Genomic DNA, 14054 nt, shown 5'->3' on the forward strand with positions numbered 1-14054 from the left:
AATGCACGATGCAGGTACCTGAGTAACGGTGGGACTACACGAGAGACTAGATACCTTACCTACTAGGTTCATTACAATACCGTACCATAAAAAGGGCCAGCAACCCGCGTCCCTGTGCCAGGGACCCAAGGGTCTCGACTGTTGTCCTATGTGGATACAAACCTATAGACACAACCAATCATTATTCTTCCTGAAGCTGAGAGTTGGCAGGCTCAGGAACCGTCGCTCTTAGCCGACCAATCAGCAGCGAGCATGGCTCCTTTTTCCCCTGATCGCCCCTTTTTCATTAAACGACTTGATTTCGGGTGCAGAACGGGAAGTACGTACAGACCCTCCCTCAGTCCCTGCCGCTCTTCTTATTACACCCCCCAGTCCCCTCTTCGTCTCGCTCGTTCCTCTCTCGCTCTCTTCTTCCTCCAGCGTCTGTTTTCTCTCCCTTCTTTGGGTACGCAAATCACACTCCTTTCAAGTCTTATTCACTCTCTATCAAGTGAGCATTGCCTCGTGTCTTGCTCCTAGTCATTCTTTCATTGTCAATAAGACGCTGGTACTGTTGTTGCGTTCCCTGGGCTAGTTCTCTCCAGCAGCGTGATACCCTTTGCTTCTACCAAACTCTCATCCGAACATTTTTGAACCGATCTTGAAATCACACAAGTCCATCCTTTCTTCACAATGCAGCTCAAGAACTCGATGCTCCTCCTCACGGCGCTGACCGCTGGCTCTTCGGTCGCCCGTTTGCACGGCCATGAGCGCCGCCACCTCCACCATGCCGGTGAGAAGCGCGAGGTCGGCGACACTGTCTACGCTACTATGAACGGTGTTCTCGTCTCTTGGATCAACGAGTGGTCCGGTGAGGCTAAGACCTCCGACGCTCCCGCCCCTCAGGCTACTCCCGCCAGCAACGCTGCTGCCAACGCTGTGGCTGCCGCCGCCGCCGCTTTTACTTCGGAGCCCAGCTCTTCCAATTCCGACAGCTCTTCATCGTCCGGCGTCCCCGCCGACTGGACCAACACCCCTGCCGAAGGCGAGTACTGCACCGACGGCTTCGGTGGCAGGACCGAGCCTAGCGGCTCCGGTATCTTCTACAAGGGCAACGTCGGTAACCCCTGGGGCAGCAACATCATCGAGGTTTCCCCCGAGAACGCCAAGAAGTACAAGCACGTCGCTCAGTTTGTTGGCAGCGACACTGACCCCTGGACCGTCGTCTTCTGGAACAAGATCGGCCCCGATGGTGGCCTTACAGGCTGGTACGGTAACTCCGCTCTGACCCTCCACCTCAAGGCCGGTGAGACCAAGTACGTGGCATTCGACGAGAACTCCCAGGGTGGCTGGGGCGCCGCCAAGGGCGACGAGCTGCCCATGGACCAGTATGGTGGATACTCTTGCACCTGGGGTGAGTTCGACTTTGACAGCAAAATCAACAATGGCTGGTCCGGCTGGGACGTTTCCGCCATTCAGGCCGAGAACGCCCGCCATGAGGTCCAGGGTATGAAGATCTGCAACCACGCCGGCGAGCTCTGCTCCATCATCACCCACGGTCTTTCCAAGGTCATTGACGCCTACACCGCTGCTCTGGCCGCTGTCGATGGCATTGGTGGCAAGGTCGTCCCTGGCCCTACCCGTCTGGTCGTCAACCTCGACTACAAGGAGTAAATGTCTTTTTTGCTCGTAGTTTTGTGATATCCTTTCTCTTTGGCTTGCATTCTGGATACCAATTATATCTCTTGTCTTGGGGGTCTTTTTCCTCGTCCTCTTAGCATGTAACGGTCTCACGACCTTTGTGACATTCCAATCCTTCCGCCAATGTCAGGCGAGACCTCCAGGAAGCATCCAATATCCCGCCAACCCCTGACGATTTCAGCTTTCTCTGTGTACATACCTTATACCACCGTCGACTTGTGTTTCATAGTTCATATTGATTCCCTTCATTCACATCTGGTACACACCACCTCATTATGTCTGTAGCTATTGTAATTTACTTGGTATATATTCTGCATTCCTTTAATCTGTCGCACGCTTGCATCTTAGGAGTCACTGGCCAGCCTCTTTTTCCCTTCGATACCTAGCCAATTGGGAACGTTGGCCTCTGTCCAGCTCTCTGATTAAATGCCGAATCTCAGTTTACACCCAGAAATAGTATCTTCACTCCAGAGCCCCAACTCTACCAATTATTGGTCGCTTGGGGTCTAGTCTAGGCCTCTACCTACGGAGCTGGTTTTCCGACCCGACAAGCTGATACCTGAAACTCACTAAAGCGCCAGGGTCTAAAAATACTCGCCTACCGAGTTGGCAGACTAGATCCTATCTTTAGCAATCAGCTGAGTGTATGCAGGTGACAATACCCCTGTCCATAAGATCGCCGAGTAGGTGAAAGACGAAGACAATGCTCTAGCTTGAACACAGCGTTACGAGGAGGGATCGCCTTTTTGGAACAATCGAGTAGGATGTAGATGCTCTATTCCCAACTAAACGGAGGTATCTAATAATACATACAGCATGTAGCGGTTACACGGCGATTGATTCAAATTCCCAGAAACTCGGTGGCAGAGACCGATGTGGGCAGCTCAGGGAGCGCGAATTCCGAACCTCCCTCCTCTTCTCCCTCTTGCCCTTCCTCCTCCCATTGCCCCTCTTCGCCCCCGAAACTGATTTCGATAAATCCCACATGCACCATGTATCCGATCAGCGCGGCGACGCCGCCCGCTACAGCCGCGATGGAGACAAGCATGTCTTTCTTCTGCCCGGAGGCGTACTCGGACAAGGCGCGGCTCTCTATCCCCGACAACCCCGAGTCAGGCGACTGCGCCGCCTGTCGTAAGCGCTCGCTCGAGCGGATGTCTTTGAGGATCGGGGTTGCGTCGGCGAGGGTGTTGAGGAGCGTGCTGCAGACGGTGGCGAGATTGGCGCGCTGCGCAGGCTGCCAGGGCAACGGCGTGGCATCTGTGACGGATCTCCGTGCCTCATCAAAGGCATGCGCGACCTCGACGCCAACGGTGCCGTAGCAGCGCTGGCGCAGGCGCTCGGTGTATGTCGAGATACGTGGGGCTTTAGTTTGCATCGCGTTGCGGAGGAACGAGTACGGTAGGTCCGGGACAAGGATGAGTGCCAGGTAGCCGAGCGCCAGACAGTCGACGCTTGTTGCGTCGCCGTCGGAGACAAGGTAGGTTTTCTGGCCTAGAATCTCCTCGAGGGGCTCGAATAGCTCCGCCGTGAGGGCTTCCAGCTTGAATTGGTTTTGCTGGGGGGTCTTTCCCAGGAGACTTGAGACTGTGTCGCGTGGCCGTTGAACGAGGTTCTTGGGTATCTGGCCTGCAGCGACGGCGGCCGAGTGTTCCCGTTTCCGTTGGTCTTCCGCCGCCTGGAGGTCTAGCGATGAGAGACCCAGGTGTTCTGTACGGCTCTTTGCGGCCGAGCGCAGCCTCGGAGGGATGATCCATTGATTCGGCCACTGCAGAATGGCGCCGTAGGCGGGTGAGGTCCGGTTGTAGTAGTTTTCGCTGGAGACATAGAGAGACAGGTCGAGGAGAGGCTGGCCGCGGGATTCTACAAAGGACGAAAACCTGCACGCTGTTAGTCTTTGAACGGCACCGTGTTTCGAAGCGTCTGAGAAGGCTTACGCGATATTGTCCGCCCGGTCAATGCCACTCAGGTCCCTGTCCAAATCCCATGCCCCGTTCGAGTATTGACGCAGGTAGTCAACGATATTCCGAAACCGGCTCACCCATGTCGTTCCATTCTTCACAGCAGGTAATTCATCTGCGGGCAAGTCAGTATATACGATCCCGAATAGACGCAATACTGCCATCGGCTCAACATACTAGTCGGAGACACGGAAGGATCGCTGCTCGCAATCAGCACCCACGCGTCCTTGGGCACTGCAAGGGAGAAATAAGCAATGGCCGCAAGACATTGCGCCTCAATCGAGGGCAATGAAAAGGCCGGACCCCAGACATGAAGTTCCAGAACCATCGTGCGTGTCGGGGAAGCAGGCGCCTATGAAACATGAGTGACGGCGAGTTGGAGCTGGGTAGAATCACGTGCGGGGGAGAAATATATTGATGCCTCAGGCATAAGATCAACATCTCACAGGCTCGGTACATCGTTCCGTCTTGGATTGGGAATGGCCTCGATGCAGCCGGATTTCAAGCCAGCAGAAGCCGTAAATCCGTATTCGATGTGAGGTAATGTCTCAATTACATGCATTTTTGCATTCTATCTCACCCCGCTATTGTTGTGCTGTCTCACGTATACGATGTTTACTGATCGATAATGCGAGCGCTTTCTATCTGACACGATGACACGACGCCCGGTCTCCGCTGAGCCTCATTAGCAGTTTCAGGCTAAACGGCGAAAGCAAGATAAGGTGGTGTCTTGATGATTCGTCGGAGATATCGCGACATGGACGCAGAAATGGGCATGTCCACCTATTATCATCAAGGCAAGGCCGTTGAACGGACTTGTTCCGTGCCGGATAGGTAGATAATGAAACGGCTTTTGCGCATGTGCCTAATCGTTTGGGCGAGAGTGACATGACTATGGAGAACGGCGTACAAGCTATCTACGTAACCCAAAGCCGGCGAGTACAGCGGTAATGGATAACTACCTAATAATGATTATTCTGCCGTCAGCAACCATCTATGAAACAGTTGATGTAAGCATCTCCGCAGTGCCAGTTGTGTCAGTTGACCAACCACTGGCAACGTTCAGCCCAACCAGGTACCATGTTCCACCTCTCAAATCAAGGCAAGACACCACTAAAACAAGGCACGGGCTATCACCTGCTTCGGAGATTCGACGGGAGCTGTTTCCGAACCACGCTGACCCAACGCTGACCACTAAGGGTAGATACCTCAGGGACTTAAGTCAGTTCAGTCTCAGCTGGTGCGGGAGGACATGACCCAATAAGGATTAACTGGCGTTAATGATTCATCAATGCGTCAGTTTGTCATTTGTATGACTACGGGATAATATGTCGCACATATGCAGCTAACATGGAGTATGCTGAGTTGCAGGAAATCTAGGAACACTTGTAGAGTTGAAGATTGGCGGGGTGGGGACACGGTGCCTGTCGAGTTGTGTACTTGGCATCGCCACGGCCCAGGGAATTGCTTGTGAGGCTTTGGAGGCTGCAGGTAATCTGTGCACAAGAGGGACAGCCAGGCTCGTAATCGAGGCGATTCTGGTCTCGTGTTGGTGCCTTTCCATAGTTAGTATTGCGCCACTATGGCACTGTGTCAAATAGGAGGTCCTCAACCTTATATATGGTTCCGTGCACCTTGGAAAGACGCCCCTCCCCCCGGGCAAGTCCGTGAGGTATATCCGGGCAATGGTGGTAAGAATAGCAGGCACTCAAGGTCGACATGCGATAATGGAGGGTGAAATTGTTACTCCTGCGCCATTGGTTACCTGGAGGAGTCGAGTCATCAATCAGCCGTTGCCTTGCCTTGTGATTCAATAAAATGCATAGGAGCGGTATGTATTGACAGGGATCAGGGCCACTATTGAAGTCAGCCATCCAAGTTCGACGTCTCTTGGTGCATTGTGTATCTCTTTGTCTGGGCCAATCACTAATCGTCTTAGTGAAACTTACAATTGCACAACGCGGAGTCGATGTTGTCATTATGAGACATAAACAGCAAGTTCTACGAGGTAGCACAGTCATAAGATAATCTGGTGGAAACGAAGTCACTTGACGAGTTTGCGTCGTTATTAACTGTATCCAAACGCTGGTAACAATGCGATGTGGGTATATTAGGTCTATAGTACATGCCATTGGGCTCAAAGAAACAGAAAAGAAAAAAGAAAAGTCAGGCTCCCACGCGTAGGATAAAGCATCTGAATAGAATCAAGAAGAGAATGAAAAAGAATGAAACAAAGTCTCCCAGAATTAAAATGGAAGTTCAAGTTGAAGAGGTTCACTCGAACATGGGTAGCCCTGACTGCAAAGACGCTTTGACACCGCCCGGGCGATCAGGAGATCCAAGCCTCCACACTTCAGCATGGATTTGGCGGAAATCCCGGAGCTTGGGTGCAGAGTTCAGGCACCCCTTTAGATTGAGACAATTCCAAGTTCTTGACCATGTCGCCAGCTTGCTTTGCGGGGTTTGGCCTTGCCGACAATGCCGCTGGGAATTCGAAGTGGGGTCCATCATTTCAACACCATGTTGATATCATCTTCATGTAAGATGCCGGGCGGTGTGCGCTGATCAATTAGCTACCCGCGCAATCCGATGAAATCCGGATTGATTCGAATGTCGCAATTGAGATCGAATAAATGTGGTAGAATAGGAAACAATGCGCCTGCGCATGTCTCCAGAAAGAAATAGTGTAGAAGAAATAAAGTCAAATTTTCCGCAACTGTGGTTGCGGCAGAGCCGAGGCCGAGAAGGTCGGAGGTTCTCCGTGGATTAGAATGGTTGGATATTGGTCCAAAGTATGAGTAGGGTTGGTCGAAATAGGAGCATATCGTCCGAAGAAGTGTATTAGAGCCAAAACCGAGTTGAAGTCGTGATATCCATGCCAGAGGTTGCAACCTCCCAGATCATGAGCGTCTCGAGTCGGTGTTGTAGTAATCGTTCCCCGACGGGAATTGAAGGCCGTGGAGGAGCCGCTCGAAGGCGCAAGGTCATCAAATTCGTTAAAGGGCCCCAATATCGTTTATTTGGGAAGAGGAGGCAGAGGACCCTTTGGCGGAGGGCCAGGGCAGGGAGGGAATTGAGAAGCGGTACCACCGATGGAAGGCATGTTGATGAGTTGGTTACGGTTGTTGATGGGCTTGGATATTGATCGATCAGCGTGAGAGGCTCGACAGTGAGGCGTCTCTGGTATTAGATAGAAGACCGCACGAGTATTTATGCTTTGAGGCCTTTGAAGTTTGGAGATGGAAAGAAGGTAAATTTTGAAGACGAGGTCAGGCACTGCTTAATATAGGGCTCGCAATCAGTGATCCTCGCTTTAATTTTCATTTGGGATTTATTTTAATTTTAATTCGGGAGGGCATCAACAAGAAAAAAAGCTACCATAAATCAATTAGAACCAAGCTGAGAGAAAAATAAAAAGGAAAAAAATAAAAATAAAAATAAAGGATTAAATAAAATAATCGAACATAAAGGACATCCCTGCCATGAAGAGGAACTGAGCCCCACATGGAACGGTCAGATACTGACGTAGGTACGGAATAGTTCGTTTTCTGACGGTGGTTACACTACGGAGTCGAGGGACTCGTCGTCCAGCTTTGCCATTATTTTGCCATATGGTAATGACTTTATTGTGGGTCACTTGCCCCAATCGGAAATTCAAAGGAAATTTTCTAGAAGCTCCTCCCGACCGGGCCCACTGCTTCATCCTCTGGGGATTTGCTTCACCGCCAATTTTTACCCCTTTCCAGTCCACGTCCCACTACACTGTGCGACTGGTCCATCAAAAGGTAATAAAGTCATTAACTAAAAAGGGTAGAAGATTGGTTGTTTGAGGAGTGGGAGACAACAGTGGCAAATTGGACGATCCATGCTCCAGTGTTTGTCTCTTTGTATGTTACTCTGGCTTATTTTTCTTTTCCCTGTTCCTGAACTTCTTTGTCTACCTATTTCCGAAATTCCGCCCCATGGCTCGGCGTATCTGGTCTTACAGAACACCATGGAAATTCAGCTATGCATCTTTTTCTCAACATCATTACCCATTATTACGTAAGTACAGGCAAGGAACGCACGGGAAGTTGGGGGAGGCTGGACAGTAGGCAGCAGAATCAACATGGAATGGGATGAGCATTCTTCAGCAGAATGACTCAACTCATAACGCATTGGTGCTATCAATAGTCCGATGTTCATGCATTCATCAATATGCAACTTGTATCGACAGGTGTTCCGGGCACATTGCAGCAAATCATAATAGGCTCACAGACCTGGAGGAGGCAGACACGTGGAAGGTTGCAGATCTTTAGGAAGGGAATAGAATCCTGATGGTAGTTCAATCCAATCATCCAAACGCCTTCCAAGACCATTCCTCGCAAGGCTGGCCCTCAAAATAGTAAAGCCTGGCGGTAGTGTCTCCAGGCAGCCAGGTTGATTTGTCTATCGGACCATCAGGAAGATGGAATCTGACGATCAAATCTATCTGTCATCATGGAGTCATAGAGTCATAGACTCATAGCCGGAACCCCCCAAGTCCAAAACCCCGGGATTGGAGTTGAACTGAGCCACCACCACCAAACCATCCATTTCAGGCCTTCAACATTTCCGGTTTGTCTTAACTTGACCATGTCTGGCATGATCGTTGAGAAGATCAGTGTCACCTCTAATCCCTTGCAAGGATGATCAGGGGTACTACCCGTTCTATTGAAGTAAATCTGGAGATTCGACAGGTCAACTGTCTCAAACTTTAGCATCCAGGGGAGAGATGTACTCCGTATTCCGTAAAGATACGACAATATTACAAAATACCATGGAGACCGTCATGTTGCACATCCGCTGTATGCATGAGACAAGTTGTTTCAGCTTTCAGGGGCCGAAGCACACCATCGGCCAACAAGATCTGATTCCCCTTGCAGATGATCAATTTGGGCTCAAGAATCCATCTAGACGGGTGATACTCCTTTGACATGTTTCGCATACTCCAGGTTAATTAAGTGTTATATCAAGCTGCTAATAATCAAACTATTAATGATTACCCTTCAGTAGGTCATGAATCATGATCCGCTGGTGATATTTATGTTGGGTCCTGATTTCCGTCGCTGTGGCTGATGTCCCGAGGCCGACGGCTCCGACAGTGACCAAGGAAATAATGTTTCTCTTCGCTTCTGCAACGCTTCACTACTAATCAATGAAAGAGCGCATCAGCTGCCACTTTCTTGAGTCTATGCGATTCCATCCTCAGACGCAACAAGCTGTTCCCTGCTGCGAGAGGCCAAGAGCATCCAATGAGTGCTATATTCGATATTAAATCCTGCAGTCTGTACAGAGCGTACGCCCCTCGAACTATATTTGTGGCACCACAATGCAACATTACAAGGTCATCGAGATACCTAATCTGTGTAGTCGCAAGACATCTCAAGGGTAAAGCCAAGGCACTTTTAATTAATGCTACTATCATCCCTGTTAGTGCCTTCTCTGCAAGACGGGCAGGAGGATCTTCTGCAGCTTGTAGGTAACTAGCAAGATGCACAAGAGATTAGACCATCCTGCAAATCACTACTATTGCGCCTCTGCATCAGCTCGCTTAGGCAATTCGTTGATTTGTTCTCAGTATGGAGTAGATATTGAGATGCTGCAAATGTCCATACGCTTCTGATGGACGACCAATGGGTCTATATAGTAGATCCATCGATATTTGCGCAGTTGATTCTATATGAAACAATCATACTTGGTTTGATGGTTCTACCGCATGTATCTCCCATTTCGTCAATCAGGAACGGAGGGTAGTATTGTCTAATAATTATTTCCCCTTTTCGGAAGTTCGTCTCACTCCGAAATACCTCGCTTGCTCAGCCATTAATAACGATTCCTATAGCTTGGAATCTATTGAAGTAAATGTCTCCGGAACATTCGAGCTCAATCTGTTCAAAGTCATGCTTAATCGCATCAAATCGGAGTCCACTTTCGGATCCTGCGCTGTGGCTGAGTCTCAGCGTGATAGTCTCCAGTGGATCCTTTAAATCCTTAGACTACTCTGTAACACGCCAATATTACTCCGTAAAGAGGGAGGAGGAAATGGAAAGGTAAATCCGAACACCTCGATCGACTCCTAAGTCCTTTGAAGCGGAAAGTTTGGAACATGGGAAAGAATCAGGGACCGAGCACATGGCAGATTACAAACTTCCGTCTTCAAGATTGGACTAAGACCTCCACTGTTGGGGGGTTCATTCCACGCCGTTGGGAGTTAGATAGACACTTAGCATTTTAGTCTGCTTGTAATAGGCCGGAGTTTTAAATGGTCTTCGGCCGGGGAAATTAGCTGCGAAGACGCACATTTTCATACGGATTACACTATCATCGTTATGCAGGTGTTTCTTTAATATCTCGGCTACGTTTACCAACAGCAAGGGCTATCAGATAACTACGGCTTTGCGTTTCTATTAGCAATTGCGTGGATAATGCAAATGGACTTAAAACTCCTTGCCAGTAAACACTGTATCTTTGCTTTATGTAGTCTCTATCGAAGAATTACGCCGTTCACCGTCGCACTCAGGGTATCATAAATTCTGTTGAAAATTATTGATTTCATGTACCCAGTAGATACCCAGAGTAGTCATCGGTACCGAGCAAAATTCGGCATGATTACTGTTTCACTTCCATCGATTCTCCAGACCCTCAGTGTCGGATTCTGTTGTCTCCTTTACCCTGGAATGTTTCCAGAAACCAGCGAATCCATGGTCCACTGCTCGATAGTGACTCCATATTCAAAGCGATCTGCTAAGTCCGTCGCTTCCGTAGTCCCATATTCAGTCCCATATTCCCAACGTGGTTGCGAATGGAGACCAAGCGGTACTGTCTGACTGGAGTGACTGCTATGCTAAAGCTGCTAAAAGCTCGCCAAGTGGGCTCATGAGGCTAGTAGTAGCTTCCTTCGCTGCGATGGTCACGAGACCACTTAAATTCTGCAGTACGGAGTAGTGATCCACCCTACACTTCCCGTCGGGATGGGCGGATAGGAAAAATTCTTATGGAGTATCCAGATAGTCTGTCTACAAACCAAAGCCGAGACATGATCAGCAAGCCGTTCTGGCGTCAAACCATGATCATCATGGGTTGTTCATCCATGTAGCCGCAGTAGTGATCTGTGACCAGGATTATGATCGACTATAGACCTTACGCATGAGACGATCGATGTCCGCCAGTCGAAGTTGGAATGATGAAACTTCAAACCCGACAGGTATCTTGTTGACGGGGAATTAGACACGTCCGGTGTCCGCTGTTACCCCGCCATGGACTCGTGAGCGGCGATAACTGGTAAGCCAGAAAAGCCCAGAGACAAGGCCCGGAGGTCGAACTGTATGAACCTGAAACGGAGATAGCCCGACGGATTGTCTTGTTTCGCGGTGGGTGCGACTTGTTCGAGGAACAACTGTGTCGGTCTTCGCTATCGAGAGCCCTATAGCTCCAATTTCCCCTTTCTCCATAGTTTGACATGGATAACTTGGTGACATTGATGAAGAGATTAAGAATTACCTTGTAGCATCATGATGCTTGGCCAAATTGTCGTCAGAACATCCGTTCAAGGAGATGCTGATTGAACAAGGGGAATCTAAACTCTAAATCGATGCGCTACGCATGTACCAGAGCGAACTGGCGATGGCTGCGGATGGCTGCCCAAGGGAAGCCAACAAGCTTATTTTCGGTGTTGTGGCTTGACTAGAACGAACGCAACAATAACAGGAGGTAGTAGTATGTTTCAAGATGACTACAAACCTCTTTTTGGAGACTCTACCAAACAATTGTCGTGTTGGCATCATGCGTATGGCAATCCCAAATCCTGCTGCGCAAGGCATTCATGCTGTGCTACCAACTAAGACACTTGCACATGAAGCTCAATGCCTCCGAAGCGCAAGCCTGTCAACAGAGGCAAGATTGAGTAATTGCTGCTCTGGGACGCATGCTGATTGGTTGACAAGAGATGCAGGGTTGCCGTTCCGTCATGCGACAGCAGGCCAGTCGATGCGACTCTTTGCACACTCTAGTCGATACTGCACGACACATGGTTGCAATCTAAGTGACCTTTTGGCTCCTGCCGCAAGTGATCCAGGCTATATGCTTGAATACTCCAGTTGCAGGCACTGGTCTCGAGGTAACGGCCCATGTCTCATTGTCGTAAGACACTGTGGTGGCACGATTCATGCAGGTTTCAGTATGTAGCAGATGACGTTGTTGCTTCCGATCTCCGTATTGACAGTAAAAGGAGCTGACAGAAAGGGGCAACCCCTCGCTACCTTGCATGTCACTCATGGCCACATTTCCACGGACCATGTCTCGCTGCCAACGAAACCACTGACAATATCGGACAAGCTTCAATCTTCGTCCAAGTCTCCCTGAGCCTGAGTGGAAATCCACTCTTCCATTAGCGCCTGACGTGAGGTATCAGAAGCGGCTGGCCGAGCTCTCGCCTTATCGCCCTTTTGCGTCACCAGCAGACATAGGACCCAACCGTAGATATTGAAACCTTCGTACTGTGTCCGAAATCCTAGCTTCTTGTCATCGCTGTCAGCACTAAGCTCCTCCAGAGGCGAATCAGTTTCTTTCTGGCGCTTTGATGTGCGTTCTCCACCTGGGCCCTGCACGTCCGTCCCTCGGCGGCGCTTGCCATTGGCGTCGCTTGTGTTCGCTTGCGGGATATCGCGCAGATCGGTGTCAGTTTCACTGTCGCTTTCAACCAAGATCTTGTCGCCGCCTCCTTCCGACCGAATCACAGGAATATCTGTGTCTCCGGCGCCCTCGAATGTCTTGTGTCGAGTCAAAAGTGAGTGGCGTGTGCGAGATTCGCGAAGGAATAAGGCGACCTCGAACTCATCTGCATCAGAGTCAATAATCACCGGATATCCACTATTTCCAAAATAGGAAGCCCATAGTACCTTCAGCTATCACATCTTTGACCGGCTTCCCTTTCTTCCTAGCGAATAACCTTTCATTTTCCTCTCGTAACTTTGGTAGCACCAACGGACGAATGGCGGCAAATATCCGGGGGAGCACAGGATCTCGACTATCAAGGAGCCACCGAGAATCTGACGGATTCTCGAGATAGATTCGACATTCCAGGACAGAGAATTTGCTGATTCGAAGGTAACGCCGAACAGGTGCCATGCTGATGTGGAAGGATTGACGTCACAGTCAGTTGACCAGCTGCATCTGTTCTCGCCGAAATTTGTCGTTACAAATCACCTTCAAGAGAAAGGTAGGCCGATTCTATCACAACGCTGCGTGTATCATACGATAAAGATGGCTGTCAGCGATGTGGCTGTCCGAAGAAGAGTCAGTCATGCAGCGGAGTCGAACTGGCACGTGACCCTAATGATTAATGAAATGGGCAGGCAGACTAAGCTTCGTCAATACGGAGTAGTAGTAGTTAGCTCCAATCATGTTTCTCATCAGAACATCCACCTCTTCGACCTGGCGTTTTGATAGCTTCAGAATTCCACATCTTCTGGATCTACGGAGACACTGGATCGTCGGCCCTAATATGTGCCATTATTCTTTGGGCAAGCCGTTGTGGCTTCCATATCATCCATCCTGAAATCGGCAGATTAAGAGTCCAGACATTCGAATCCATACGAGTATGCTCTTTGTGCAGCCAGTAGTCTCGGCCGTTTTCTCTGGATTTAGCCGATGGTTCGACAGACGCCAATTATCGGAACGGATGTACGGAGTACTATCAAGTCCATACAGACGTGTGATATACCACCACCGTAGTCACTATGATAACAAATTCAGCGTACTCTCCAGGCGACCCGTTCTCAATCACGTTCCGCATAGCTATCTCTCTCCTGGCTTCTCTGAGCAGAACCTTGCACGGAGAACTCCGTAAACCTATAAATAATAGCAGATATCGATTCCACCTCTTTCTTTAACAGCACACCGCCTACTTACATATATTGTCTCTTTCCAACAACTCTTCCTTAAATCGGATGAAACGACTTCTCTGATCATTCTACTCTTAGGTAGTATAGATATACGGAGTACTCCGTAGGTGGTCTCGATACCTTTATCATTTTGATTTCCTATTTCATCTGGCGAGGACCTCGAGTTGCCCTTGCATATCCCATGCGGAAGGTAATTGGACCGAGCTGGACTCGTTGCGGCCATAAGGTTGTCACGTGATAAAACCAGGCCTGAGGCTGCCAATCAGAAGCAGTGGAAATGAGGGGTGGCGTGCTCCCAAGGTCCTCACGCGCGGGCCGAAAACTCTTCGTCGTTGACATCTGTTCGCTGGTTCCCAAAAGGTTTGCGGAACCCGCTTTCTCCCAAGGTCCCCATCAAAAGACCACGCCCACTAATGAGATAGATGATTCAGAGTGATGTGGGAGATATACTGTCACCATGGTCCTCTTTCCAACCATCAATTCTCACCGT

At 49.6% G+C, this 14054-nt stretch overlaps 3 protein-coding genes across 3 annotated transcripts, besides 1 other annotated feature; 1 reads left to right on the forward strand and 2 right to left on the reverse strand.

Moving 5' to 3' along the window:
- Positions 1–672: 672 nt before the first annotated feature.
- Positions 673–1653, forward strand: aspf4 (allergen Asp F4; the record flags this gene model as incomplete). The annotated part of the gene is made up of 1 exon (XM_001260015.1): positions 673–1653. One exon carries the CDS (start codon positions 673–675, stop codon positions 1651–1653), a length of 981 nt encoding a protein of 326 aa, XP_001260016.1.
- Positions 893–938: a microsatellite.
- Positions 1654–2521: 868 nt separating the features above from the next.
- NFIA_080640 (glutathione S-transferase family protein) lies at positions 2522–3969 on the reverse strand (the record flags this gene model as incomplete). The annotated part of the gene is made up of 3 exons (XM_001260016.1): positions 2522–3560; positions 3618–3756; positions 3819–3969. 3 exons carry the CDS (start codon positions 3967–3969, stop codon positions 2522–2524), a joined length of 1329 nt encoding a protein of 442 aa, XP_001260017.1.
- Positions 3970–11998: 8029 nt separating this feature from the next.
- NFIA_080650 (uncharacterized protein) lies at positions 11999–12788 on the reverse strand (the record flags this gene model as incomplete). The annotated part of the gene is made up of 2 exons (XM_001260017.1): positions 11999–12498; positions 12560–12788. 2 exons carry the CDS (start codon positions 12786–12788, stop codon positions 11999–12001), a joined length of 729 nt encoding a protein of 242 aa, XP_001260018.1.
- Between the last annotated feature and the right edge of the window lie 1266 nt (positions 12789–14054).

The sequence above is a fragment of the Aspergillus fischeri genome, genomic scaffold (genome assembly GCF_000149645.3).
Source record: "Aspergillus fischeri NRRL 181 1099437636264 genomic scaffold, whole genome shotgun sequence".
Lineage (NCBI taxonomy): Eukaryota > Fungi > Ascomycota > Eurotiomycetes > Eurotiales > Aspergillaceae > Aspergillus > Aspergillus fischeri.